The sequence below is a fragment of the Cebus imitator genome, unplaced genomic scaffold, assembly GCF_001604975.1.
Source record: "Cebus imitator isolate Cc_AM_T3 unplaced genomic scaffold, Cebus_imitator-1.0 Scaffold94, whole genome shotgun sequence".
Lineage (NCBI taxonomy): Eukaryota > Metazoa > Chordata > Mammalia > Primates > Cebidae > Cebus > Cebus imitator.
The window spans coordinates 4,937,858-4,951,758 of NW_016107409.1; the positions used below are offsets into that span (position 1 = coordinate 4,937,858).

At 34.2% G+C, this 13,901-nt stretch overlaps 1 protein-coding gene across 1 annotated transcript in view; it reads left to right on the forward strand.

Annotated features, from left to right (window-relative positions):
* The window catches only part of ZC3H13 (zinc finger CCCH-type containing 13), an 88,606-nt gene extending 76,795 nt beyond the window's left edge, over positions 1 to 11,811 (forward strand). Inside the window, exons 16-19 of the mRNA XM_017535862.2 lie at positions 817 to 969; positions 2,217 to 2,417; positions 6,959 to 7,122; positions 9,021 to 11,811. Coding sequence (XP_017391351.1) covers positions 817 to 969; positions 2,217 to 2,417; positions 6,959 to 7,122; positions 9,021 to 9,191 — 689 coding nt within the window. The 3' untranslated portion in view covers positions 9,192 to 11,811. The remainder of the gene's footprint in view (positions 1 to 816; positions 970 to 2,216; positions 2,418 to 6,958; positions 7,123 to 9,020) is intronic.
* Positions 11,812 to 13,901: the final 2,090 nt, after the last annotated feature.

The window sequence follows — 13,901 nt, forward strand, 5'->3', positions numbered from 1 at the left end:
CTTAAAAGTGAATTAGTGAGGATATGGGGAGATTATTATAGAATTTAATAATATGGAAAATCACAGGAATGACTAGAAACATCTTATAATTTCTTATATTTGCTGCAAATTCATACTCATAAAGCATACTGTTACGTTTTGAAACCTAGTGTTGTAGATTCAGTGACCTGTATGGTTAGCTAGTGATTATAAATATTAAGTATATTCTGTAATTTTAGGATTAAGTTCACAACTAACTCACCAGAAGACAAAGGTTCTCCTCTGAAAAAAGATCATTGAGATAGGGAGGGGGAATTGAGATGTAGAGAGAGAATTAATGGCACTCTTTGTATTTTTACCTCACTGCTATAAAGTTTATATAATGAGCTAAATAATATGAACTAAGATTTAAGCTTCAAGTAAATTTTTTAAATAAATTTGCAAGTTTTTAAATTACTTTATTTAGATAAATTATTGAAACCTTTTAAAGTTAGTAGATTTGTTGAGTTTTTAAAGTTTTAAATTATCGAAAATTAACACACAATCAACATTAGTATGTTAGTAGTAACTTTTATTTGTCATATTTTAATTGAGATCTGATAACCTCCTCTGATCATTGCTTTCCAGATTGTATTCTTGCTGTTAAAGTTTAATTAAATTTTATTTTTGTTTTCTTTTGATATTATCAAGTATTTGAATAATTAAAAGATGTAGTTTTCTGATGAAAAAGATGTTTTTCACATCGTTATAATGTGTGTAGCCTCTACCTTTTGGTTTGACTTAGTCATTGCCTCCCTTTCATGCTGTCTTTGGTCTGAAATTAATTTGCCTATTTAGCAGGAGATGACGAGTCCAAGTTAGATGATGCACATTCGTTAGGCTCTGGTGCTGGAGAAGGATACGAGCCAATCAGTGATGATGAACTAGATGAAATTCTGGCAGGTGATGCAGAAAAGAGGGAGGACCAACAGGATGAGGAGAAGATGCCAGGTAACTATTTGCAGAGGTGGTTAAACATGAAGATTATCTGATATATAGTATTAAAGTATTCTTACCTTCCACACTGCAAAAATTGACCTAAGTCACTTAGAATTTTTCCCTTTATATTTTAGTTAAGGTTGAAAGGCCAATAAAATGAAAATTATAGCCTATATGCCTGCTCATTTTTAAGTAGGCATTGCCTATGAATTAGAAAGGGTCTCATTTAAAATAGCAAAATTCTAAGATTTATTTTCCACAGTTTAAGAATCATATGACTTTGAATTTACTGATTCCAAGTAGATTGTATGGCAGTGTTCTTTCTACATGGTAGATACATGGTACAGAGCTTCACAACTGTGGTGACACAAGCCAACTTTTTAAACAACCTGTCAAAAATTTACAGTAGTTGACGTTATATTGGAACACTATATACCTCTTTCTATCAATTTTCTAAATTTGGTAATTATTTTGACTTACAGTACTTTGCACATTGTCAGAACTCACTCTAGTGATTATACCATGAAGCAACACCCCTTAACATTCCTCTTGAATCATTTCAATTCGTGTCTGATTGTTACTAACATTTTTTTTTTAATCACAGTGAGGGTGTTTTCTTTGATTATGTAAAATATTAAATTTTTATTTTTATTTGCTCTTATATTTTACAATTTTTTCTACTGATGTGTAGGAGGTATGTATAATTGTTATCTTTGTTATTTTCTGATAGTAGGTATTTCTAAGTAGAACATTATTTCTCCAACTCTTCCTTCTCAGTGGATGGATTATTTGCTCTCAATGTTAATAATAGTCATTTTGTGACTCTTAAAGAGATTTCATAACGAAATAGTTGCTTTTGAAAATTAAAATGTATGTGTGCATGCACTGCAAACACATGTACTCCTAGATTTAACCCTTAAAAGGATTCCGGTTTCAAGTATCAAAAGATTACACCTAATCTGAGTGAAATCAATAGAGTTGTTTCATTGGGGATCTCCCACAGAATTAAAATGAGTTATTTGTATGGATGGGATGGGTTATCTGTTTTCTTTTGGTGGGAAGGTTATTTTATTTGAGTCCTTAGATTCTGAATATTGTATAGGAAGGCTTTGCTTTTATTTTAAGAATAGGACATTTTTGGTTTAAAACACTTCATGTAATGTTTTCTGTGTTTTGCTTGATTTATATAAATTTCTGTCTACATAATAAGACTGCTATTTCTTGGTGTAAAAAAAATCTTGCTTTTTAACTTTTTACAGATCCCTTGGATGTGATAGACGTGGACTGGTCTGGTCTTATGCCAAAGCATCCAAAAGAACCACGAGAGCCTGGGGCTGCACTCTTAAAATTCACACCTGGAGCTGTTATGCTAAGAGTTGGGATTTCTAAAAAGTTAGCAGGTTCTGAACTCTTTGCCAAAGTCAAAGAAACATGTCAGAGACTTCTAGAAAAACCCAAAGGTAGTTTCATTTTATTTTAACTATATAATGTCTGTTAAACATTTAAGATGCCATCTGATCTTATGTAGCACTTAACACTGTATTGAAAGTATTTTTTGAGGAATCATTCATAGTCATCAAAGTTTCTCTTTAAAATTTATTTTGAGTGGCCGGGCGTGGTGGCTTATGCCTGTAATCCTAACACTTTGGGAAGCCAAGACAGGCGGATTGCCTGAGCTCAGGAGTTTGAGACCAGCCTGGGCAACATGGTGAAACTCTGCCTCAGCTAAAATACAAAAGAAATTATCCAGGCGTGACAGTGTGCGCCTGTAGTCCTAGCTACTTGGGAGGCTGAGGCAGGAGAATCGCTTGAACCTAGGAGGTGGAGGGAGGTTGCAGTGAGCTGAGATCATGCTACCGCGCTCCAGCCTGGGCCACAGAGCAAGATTCCATCTCTTGGAAAAAAATATATATATATATTTTGAAAAGAAAAGTTATTCACAGAAAAGTTGGAAAAAGAGGAAAGAGTGCAATGAACTTTTTGTATTAAAATTACTTATTAGCAGGCCAGGCATGGTTTTGCGTGCCTGTAGTTGCAGCTACTCAGGGAGTTTGAGGCAGCAGGATTGCTGAAGCCCAGGAAATTAAGACTGCAGTGAGCCATAATTGCACCACCGTACTCCAACCTAGGTGACAAAGCAAGACCCTGTCTAAAAAAAAAATTATTAACCAAGAAGTTCAAATATCAGAGTGCTCAGTGGTTTACCCTTGGCTAAATGAAGCAGAGCCAGGAAAAATAGAGTACATATTTTTCATGTCTAAAGAAATTGGGTATCTTGGCAACCCTTCCCCCTAGACATCTACCCAAATGCAGGTGTATAAGTTGAATCTTTAACAAAGTGGTTAAGAGCTTGGCCTGTAAGACCAGATTATTTGAATTTCAATAGGCATACCACTTACTAGCTATTACTTAATCTCTGTGTTCTTGGCATGGTCTGTAAGTCAGGAATAATCATACCACCAGCTTCCTAAGGTCATTAGGAGCAAATGACCACAGGCAAAACTCTTAGAACAGTTCGTGGCACCCAATAACTATTAATTGCTACTACTTTGAAAAATATCTTATCACATTGATTTTTGACCTTACCGCAACAATTTTCAGTTATTCCAGATTATCTAGCTTATGGATTCTGGTGGTGGGGGTTGTCTGGTTTTGGTTTTTGCTGTTTCTTTCTCATCTAGTACCTTCCTTAGTTTATTTTGCAACTTACTAATACTTTATTAGTGGGGAGGGATGAGTAGATGGTAAAAAGAAGGAAAAAGAGGTAAAAGGTGAAAGCAACAACATTAACAATTTTATGTTGTGTCCCTGGGGGTAAAAGTTGAGTTATTATTAAATTTTTTACTAATATAAAATTGGAAAAATTGTTTTATGAGTTTTATGAATTTATGTCCTTCCTTTCACCTATTAGCATAAGCAGTAATTTTTTTAATTTTAATATGGCCCAGTAAACCTAGAATATGCATGAACAAAATACATGTAATTGTGAAAGTGTATTAACCCGAAAAATGACCGGGAAATTGAGACTGCAGTGAGCTGTGATTGTGCCACCACACTCCAACCTAGGTGGCAGAGCAAGACCCTTTCTCAAAAAAAAAAAAAAAAAACTATCAACTAAGAAGTTCAAATATCAAAATTCTTGACTTTGTTCTTTCCCTACTCTTTCTACCTTGTTTGGTTGGTTTTGTGGCCCTAAGCAAATAACTCCTGTGGGCCTCAATTTTATTTGTAAAGTAATGGAATGAAACCCCTAAAATCCTACCTACTTCTAAAGCTATTTGTTTCTGTGACTTTTGCTAGTGCCATTTTAAGTTAAATCTAGTTTGATTTTGTTTGCTATGCATGTAGTACAGTTTGGCCCTTAATGATTACTTAAACAATTAAAATATACACTGTAAAGGGTGGGGTGATGTTGCTTAACAATCAGACCTCTTCTGTTGTTTGCTGCTGTGGTGGTTGTATTAGAGAACTGTTGTATCATCTTGAATAAGGACTTTGTCTTTTTATTGCCATATTCAGGGTCTAATTATCTATCTATATTTTCTGCTATTGCCCAGAAAAGTGCTCAATATACATAGTAGATATTCAGTAAATAGTTATGAAATATGAATGCTGATTTTTCTATTTCATTTGGTCTATTCAAGTGTACCAGCACAAAGGAAAGCATAATCACACTTCATATATAATTTTTAAAAGAAACAACTAAAGCTTAAAACAGAAAACTTTAAGTGTACTGAAATTGAAATTGCTTTTGTCTAAGTTTTCTAATTGCACTATGGTTCTTTAAGTTTTTAATTTTTGTGGGTACATAGTAGGTATATATATTTTTGGGGTACATGAGATACTTTGATACAGGCATGCAATGTGTTAATAATCATGTCATGGAAAATGGGGTATCCGTCCCCTCAAGCATTTATCCTTTGTGTTAAAATCCAATTACTTTTTAGTTATTTTTAAATGCACAATTGTTATTGACAGTAAGTTTCTACAACAGGGTGGTATAGTCACCCTGTTGTATTATCAAATACTAAGTGTTATTCATTCTTTTTTTTTTGACCCATTAACCGTCCCTCCAACTCCCCACCCCCGCTATCCTTCCCAGACTCTACTAACTATCCTTCTACTCTCTGTTGGTTAAGTTCTTTTGAGCTAAACTTTTCCAGTTATTTTGGCTCCTTTATTTTACTTCTCAAGAATGTATTTAGTCAATTTCTTGAGTAATTTTGTGCTGCTCAGTCCAAAACTATGAAGATGCTGGAAATTTAGACATGTTATATACTCCCTGAGGAGATTTGCAGGTGTGTGTTTTGTAATTTATTGTTTTGAAAGCCAAAAATAAGGATGCCAATAAACAGGAATTTGTGCTAATGAACAATTTTCAAGAAAGGGCATAGGCTCAGTGCATTTCTTTTATATCTGTGGTGGAATGGTAGTTTATGTTTTTGTTTTTGTTTTGCATGTGCATATATGACTTATCATTGGTTGGTACAAACATGGGTATATCTGAATGATCTGAAAAACTGCCGGTTTTTTCCCTTAAGGTATTCTAGTCCAACTATGACGATTCTGGTTTTGTAAATCTGGTGGTAGAGCCCAGGGAATGTTTTTTAAAAAGCTCCTCTGCTGATTCTGATAGACTACAGTGTTCAAGAACTAGTTTTGAGCTTTTCTGTAGATTTACACCTTTCTTACATTACTTACCTATTGACTAGGTATGTTACATAAGACTGGTTTCTTGTTAATTATCTAATTTCGGTACTTACACTTTGCAACCCAGAAAATTGAAATGAACTATGTAATGGAGCTCTATTTTGCTCTCAGTTAAATGTGTCTTGTATTTTCTCCCAGGCGTTTACTGCTTTTCTTTGTGGGTTCTAAAAGTAACTTGCTTGATCATGTTGTATGAATAGACACAGTACCTGCTATCTTTCGTACACTTGGCAGACTCTTATTTATTTGGATTACTGACTGGTCCTGTTCTGTTATTTTGACCTTGTGTCTATTTTTAACACAACCTCTTTATATTTTATCATATCTTTCCTTAATTATTCTGGGTATTTTTTTCTATATTCAGTATTTTCTCCCCTACCTTGCGTGTTGTGACTTAAACCTAAATGATTTTAATTTAATACATTGTCCCAGGTTTTTATAATGACCAAATATAGGACAAAGTTTGCAAGTTGTCTGACTAACACTTAACCACTTTCTTAACTAATTTTTTTAGAGGTCACAGACTTGAATATTGTTAAAACATTTGAGTCTTGCTATAATAAAGTCTTGACATCTAGAACTCTTAAGTAGTAGTTGATAGTAAGCAGTATATTGAATTAGACTTCAGTGATTCTTAACTTGAACATTTCTTTAAAACATCCTTTAAAAATGTTCTTTAAAAAAATTCCCAGGGGCGGGGGGTAATGACTGATGCCTGTAATCCTAGCACTTTGGGAGGCCGAGGCAGGCAGATCAGTTGAGATCAGGAGTTTGAGACCAGGCTGGCCAACATGGCAAAACACCATCTCAACTAAAAATATTTTTAAAAATTAGCCAGGCATAGTGGTGTACACCTGTAATCCCAACTACTCCGGAGGCTAAGGCAGGAGAATCACTTGAACCAGGGAGGTGGAGGTTGCAGTGAGCCGAGATCCTGCCACTGCACTCCAGCCTGGGCAACAGAGAGATACTTTGTCTCAATTAATTAATGAATTAATTAATTAAATTAAAACAGACATTCCCTGGGCTCTACCTCCAGATTTGCAGTCTGCTTTTCTTATATTTTAAATAAATTTCAAGTGACTATCAGAATATTTATTCTTGTTTGAGATTACCAACATAACTAGATGTTGAAGGTTCTTCACAGAGAATATATTGCCTTTAATATGAAATAATTTCCGCCAATGTGCTAACTTCAATAAAGTATAGAATTTGTAGAATATTCAGTTAAGTAGTTGATAATGCTTTTCTATTTTAGTAAAACTTAATGCATGTTTATTTTTGTTGAAAGATGGAGACAATCTCTTTGAACATGAATTGGGGGCTCTCAATATGGCTGCATTACTTCGAAAAGAAGAAAGAGCAAGTCTTCTTAGTAATCTTGGGCCATGTTGTAAGGCATTATGCTTCAGACGCGATTCTGCAATTCGAAAGCAGCTTGTTAAAAATGAGAAGGTACTGTTATTTCCTTGGAAAAAATACAAAATGAATAGTGTGGATGGCATATTTTTCATTTGATTGCTTTAAATTGAGATTGCATGTTTTTATCAGTTTGGTTTCCTAATCTTTTGCACATGTAAAAGAAAGAATGCCATTAAAATTTATAATACGCTTTATTTTACTTCAATAGTATTAATGAATATTGGTGTTAATAATGAAAGTTTAAAATGTTCTATTTCTGTTAAATGTTTTTTATTTGTGAAAAGCTTCTTTCAACAAGCAAACATATTACAAAAATGTATTTAAATTGAAACTTAAGGAAAATTTCCTTAGAGTGTTGTGGATATTTATGGAATGAAGTAGTATTTATGAGAATGTACAAAGCTGGAAGAAAGGGAAATAAAAGTGATTATATATAAGCATTTGAGAAGAATAAAGACATTGAGAAATAAGAGAAATAGAAATTAGATTTGGAGGAAATCTGTTAATGAGACCTGGTAAACCCAAGATGAAAACATTTTAGACTTTTTAAAGTTAAGAAACTGGGATTTATTATTTGGGGTGGTGGGTGGATGGGTATAGGCAGTACAGATCGAGTATCCCTAATCCAAAACTTTCTGAGCATTGACATGACCCTCAAAGGAAATGCTCTTTGAAGCACTTCAGATTTTGGATTCTCAGATAGGGATGCTCAACTGGGTAAGTCAATGTAATGCAAATATTCCAGAATCCAACAAAATTTCAAAATCTGAAACATTTCTATTTCTGATCCAAAGCATTGCAGTTAAGGAGCACTCAACCTGTATGACAAAAGAGAGTTGGTGTGATTCTTTGCTTAGCAAGTTTAGAGTAATGATAAAATGGTTAACTTCACTGGCTTTTTACTTGGGGGACAATTAGGAAAACAGAATTATCTTTGGCCATATCACATTGCTAAAGAAAACGTAACTTCATTAAAGAAAAACACTCAGATTTAGGGCCGGGAGAGGTGGGGGCGGGAATTAAATTTTTCAAAAGAGAAAAATTAGTTTATCTCCAAAGATTAAAATGGAAACAAATACAAGGAATAGGAGATTATTTAAACACATCTGAACTGTATAATCAAGTTTTCCTCACTTAAAGGTCTGACTCAAGATTATTTTTGACAGAATTACTACAGTCATTCTCCTTTGCCCACCCCCCCCCCATTTCAATATGCACTTTTCTTTGTTTTTTTATTTTGTAACATCCCCTGGTCCATCCTCTATGACAATAACTTTCTAAAAAATGCTAATGTAACTTTAAGTCACAGTAATATAGATACACATTTTAGTATAAGGGGGGTAGTAGTTCTTCAGTATACTGCATGATTAGCTGTCTTCTAAAGTATTTATTCAATCCTTGAGCTCACTTTTTATGGGACATGAAAAGATTCGTAAGGAATATAGAATGTTTGGCTTACAGAAGGAAAAACAATATGAAGAAGGAAGTCATGACACTTATCTTTGCAGAACTGAAGGACTGTCAAGTAAAAGTAAGATTGAATTAACAGTATAGCTCCATAGAAGAGCTTTTATCACATGGAAGAAATAATGCCATTCAACAGTAGAATGTGCATTGTGTTTTTTGTTTGTGTTGAAATTGGAAATGATGAAGTAAAAAGTGGTTGACTACCTGATAGAAATTGTTGAGAGGATTCCTACTTTAAGCAAGAGATTAGACTAGGTGCCCTCTAAAAGTTTATTTTCAAAGAGCCATTGAGCCTAAATACATTTTCTAATTTTGCTTTGAAATCCAATAAAACTAATTTAATATCCAAAATTAAATACTCTTACAACTTTGCTATTTTGGGTAGAGGTTAACCTGCCCATCTTTCCTACTGTCAACTCATAATGTACATCTTTTTTAAAAATTTGTTTTTGTTTCTTAAATAGGGCACAGTAAAACAAGCATACACGAATGCTCCAGTGGTAGACAATGAATTATTACGATTGAGTCTTCGGTTATTTAAGCGGAAGACTACTTGCCATGCCCCAGGACATGAAAAGACTGAAGATAATAAACTTTCACAGTCCAGTATCCAGCAGGAACTGTGTGTGTCTTAAGACTGAAGTTCAATATGGTATTTTTGTTACTGTCTTCCGTAAACAAAGTTCTTTGGTTTGACAAGCATTATTAGTGACAAAGGCAGAAAAGATTTATCAGCCACGCTAAAAGCGTGAAGAATTTTCATCTTTAGAGACACTAGTTTTGGCTAACTTAAGATTTTACATTAATTTTTACATAGTACTTGACACTCATGCAAAATAATGTGAAAACATCTAGATTTAGTAGTTTATTCTGCGCCTTTTGTTAAAACTGAAGATTTTGGAAAACGGTTGTCACTGCTCTTCCAGCCTATGAATATTTTTGTGAAATTGAACCAGTGATTTATGCTGGATCATCCATACAGAAGCAACAATTTTATTCAAAAACAATGTGTTCATCAAAGTAATCGCGCACATGGTGCAACACCGCGTTGTACAGACCATGTGAAAGGGAATGCTGGTATAGCTAACATGGTGTATTTGTAGGTGAATCTCTAGCAGAAAGGAGCCAAAATATTTTTTTCCTTTTGAAAGTCTTTTAAAAATTATTTCATGGGTCTTTTCTAAAAAAAATTAATATGTATGCATTGTTAACAGTGTATATTAGATGTCTTTTGACTCTAAATGCTTTTTTTTGTTATCAGAGACTGTGTACTATTTTTATTTTTAATAAATGTAACTTCCCTTTCCTTGTTTTAGATTTACTTTGCTCTTCATTAATCTTATTCCCGATGTTCTAAAACATTAGTGATCAACATTACAGTTTCATGCTTCAGATATTTTACTGCTTGTGTCCTTATTGTTGGATTGCCTTAAACAGAGTTGATGTACTTCACATATGGTTCGTTAATACTTAAGGCATCTTCTTAGAATGTGGCTTTTGAAGAAAAAAAATACTCAAAGCAAACCGAGAGTTAACAAATCTAACGTAACCTGAGGTTTAATAGTCTACTATCATATTTGTTAGAGCTATAATTTTTTATTATATTAAACTGCCTCCAGCTGACTATGTAAAACAGATTTACTTTTAAAAATTACAGTATGTAATTTGTTCTGTATGTGTATGTTCAACTCATGAAGTGGACCCTTAGAAGGATTTGAAATGGACTCTGGCCACAGAAATTGTGGGCAGACAGTAGTAGTGATAATAATAAAAGAAACCAATCAAAATTTGAATTTTATCATGCCCTCTCACAGGTTTTTGTTATAATTGTAAGCCTACATTACTTGTGTTAGCAGTTTTGTCTCTATAGGTAACATAATGACAGTGGTGTAGTTTCTGTTCAAGAAACATGTTATACAGTTAATTTATACAAGATACTTACCCGCCAAAGAAAATGGTCTTATTTTCAAATGACTTTGAAAGCATGTATACTTGCAAACAGAGCAGGAGAAAAAATTAATCAGAATTTCCTTATGTCCTTTTCCTTTACTGTTTTGAATAAAGAAAAAAGAAAAAAAAAATGACCTCAGAGAATGAATACCCTTTAGGAAGCCACTCCCTGATTTTAGTGGATAATATAGCACAAAGATTTAAAGTCCTAAAATTTCTAATCCTAGTTATCAGAATTATGGAATATGACACAAATAATGGTTTTTCCATTTGTCCAGTGACGTCAGGGATATTTCACAAGTTATTTGTTTATAGAATGAAAACTATGTAGTTAAATCTGTCATTCATGAAAACTGTTTTCTTTCAGTTTGAAATCTTTGTTGTTATGTTGCAAAAGAAAATTTAGAACTATTCCTTTGGTTACTCAGTCACAGCATTCAGAGCTTTATGTTTCCAGTGGAAATGTACTGTTAAGTCTCAATCTCTTTTAATTCAACCATTCTCAGTATTTGTGACATATACCTATAAAATTTTTCTAAAGCAAAATTTTTAATTGCATTTTTTATAAAAGCTCTTGGACCATAATTAAAGTCTCAGTTAAACTAGTATTCCTGTAAACAGTCTTCCAGTCTGTAAATTGTTTGCTAGTGGCAGTTAAAGGTCATCTATCTTATAACTGATGGCTCAAGTCTGTCCAGTTGCCGTAATTGCACAACTGGATTCCAGCTGCTGGTAATAAGGAATTGTCTAGATAGATAAAGGACAAGAGTATCCCTGCAATCCAAAATAAATGAGAGTTAACACATAAATAGCTGTTTGATGATTTGGGCAGCTATCCTCACTACTTAGTAAAGGGTCTACTGACTATAAACTTCATTTAACAAAGTTTTGTAAGCATATCTAACTAGTAACTTTATATGCTGAAAAATCTGACCTGTCACTTCACTTCACTCTGACCAGTAATTGCAGGTTGTCTTCCCCATCTAGCCCATGACTGCGTTAGGATTTATGACTTATTAACTTGAAAATCTGCGGCATTCGTAGAATATCCCAGTTTGCTCCTCACTGTCCCAATTGTGTAAAGGTAAGATACATGCTATTGTTGATGATGCTTTTACACCTCAACTTGCTATTTTAAAAAGTTAAATGAACCTCTCCCGCTTTTAAGGATATTCCCTTTTACTGATTTTCCTACATAAATTATATAGCCATATTTCTACATAACGTATTTAAATCTGATCTAGGACTTAACCTTATTTTATCATTTTTCTTTAATAATCTCTAATAAATTTCTTTATTCATTAATTTTGTTGATCTTTCCATTTGAGTATTTTGAATGCAATGACATTCTGGGGAATCCATAGTTTAAATGGTGAAATACTTTTATTAAATAACTTTCTCCCTGGATCTGTAAACATAATTTCTCAACTTTATTGAGCTGTTTCTTTCAGATTTCTTTTTTCAATTTTTTTTTTTTTTTTTTTTTTTTTTTTTTTGTAGAGATCGAGTCTTGCCTAGGCTGGTCTCAAACTTCTGGCCCCAAAGCCATCCTCCTGCCTTGGCTTCTGAAAGTGCTGGGATTACAGGTATGAGCCACCATGCTCAGCCCTGCTTTTTTTTCAGAGGCAGGGTATTTCTCTGACCCCCCAGGCAGGAGTGCAATGGCAGGATCATACCTCACTTTAGCCTCCAACTCCAGGGCTCAAGGGATCCTCCCACCTCAGCCTCCCAAGTAGCTGGGACTACAGGTGTGCGTCATCATAACTGGCTAATTTCTTTTTTTAAAGTGTAAAGGTAGTATCTTGCAGCGGGGCATCATGGCTCATGCCTGTAATTCTAACACTTTGGTAGGCCAAGGCGGGAGAATTACTTGAGCCCAGGAGTTCAAAACCAGCCTGGGCAACAAAGTGGGACACCACCTCTATAAAAAAATACAGAAACTAGCCAAGTGTGGTGGTGCATGTCTGTAGTCTTAGCTACATGGGGAAGCTGAGGTAGGAGGATTGCTTGAGACCAAGAGGTTGAGGCTGCACTGAGCTGTGATGATGCCACTCCACTCCAGCCTGGGCAACAGAATGAGACCCTATTTCAAAAAAGTCAAAAAAAAAAAAGAAAAAAGATCTTGCTATGTTGTCCAGATGATCCCAAACTTTTGACCTTAAGCAATCCTTCCATCTCAGTCTCCCAAAGTGTTCAGATTACAGCCATTAGCCACCTTCTGGTTATACCGTGATAGAAATGTAACCTATCACATTTTAGGTTATGTAACTATGCAGTTTACATTTTATTCATACCTGTTTCCTTCCCATCTTTACCTAAGCTACTACAATATACAATTGTCATTTAACTGATTAACTAATCTAACATTAACTAACATTAATCAGTTATCCCTGCGTATTTCATATGTATTGTTGTAGTGCCAAATGCTGACTTTCTAATTCCATTGTTTCTTCTGCACTTACTGGAATTCCCTTATCCATTTATTTTCCCTTTTTCGTTTATTTATGTCAGTATGAACTCATAGATTTCTATTTTATTTCATGGGTTATAATTTTGTATAATTCAATGTACAATTGGAGTAGCTTAGGTAAAGATGGGAAGTAAACAGACATGAATAAAATGTAAATTGCAGTGATTGCAATGACAGAATAAACCAAATGGCTGAGATGAGAAATAAGTGTAGCAACTGGGAGTTGGTTACTACTTCAGATTATCAAGAAGGGCTTATATAGGAGTTTTTAAAAAAGAAAAGCTAGCAAAGAACAAAAGGGGGAGGAGTATTTTAGGCAGAAGGATGGGAATATGCAAAGGCTTAGGGAAAAAGCTTTGGTGAATTCCAAGACAGAAATATTAGTGTGGCTCAGCATTGGGTGGAGGGGGTGGGGGTTGCTAGAGAGAAGGTCTAGAACAGTGCTGATCAGCAGAATGTTCTACAATGATGGAAATGTTCTGTAAGTGTGCTGCCCAAAAAAAACATGACCAGTACAAGCCTCGTGTGGCTTGTATTAAACACTTGAAATGTAGCCAGTGTGACTGAGAAACTTGAGTTTTAAATTTTTGTTTGTCATTACTTTTGAATAGCTGTTAGTGGCTACCATTTGGGGTGGTATAGGTATATATCTCAGGAAAGCCTTGTGAAACATGGTAGTGTTTCCCACAGTAGGGTATAAAACAAATTCTTCTGTTAAAACTTTTATATTTAATGTTCTAGTTGCTTTCCATGGGAAGTAGGACTGATTGTTTTAGTTTACTGCAGCAATGTAATATTTCCTTTCAGAATAAATGTTAATGGCTAAACAAGTAGTCGGGTAATGTGGAAGTAGGACGGAAATTACTGGTGGTCAGATAATTGAAGTTTAGAATTTGAAAGCAAAAGTAATAGGGAATAATAAAAG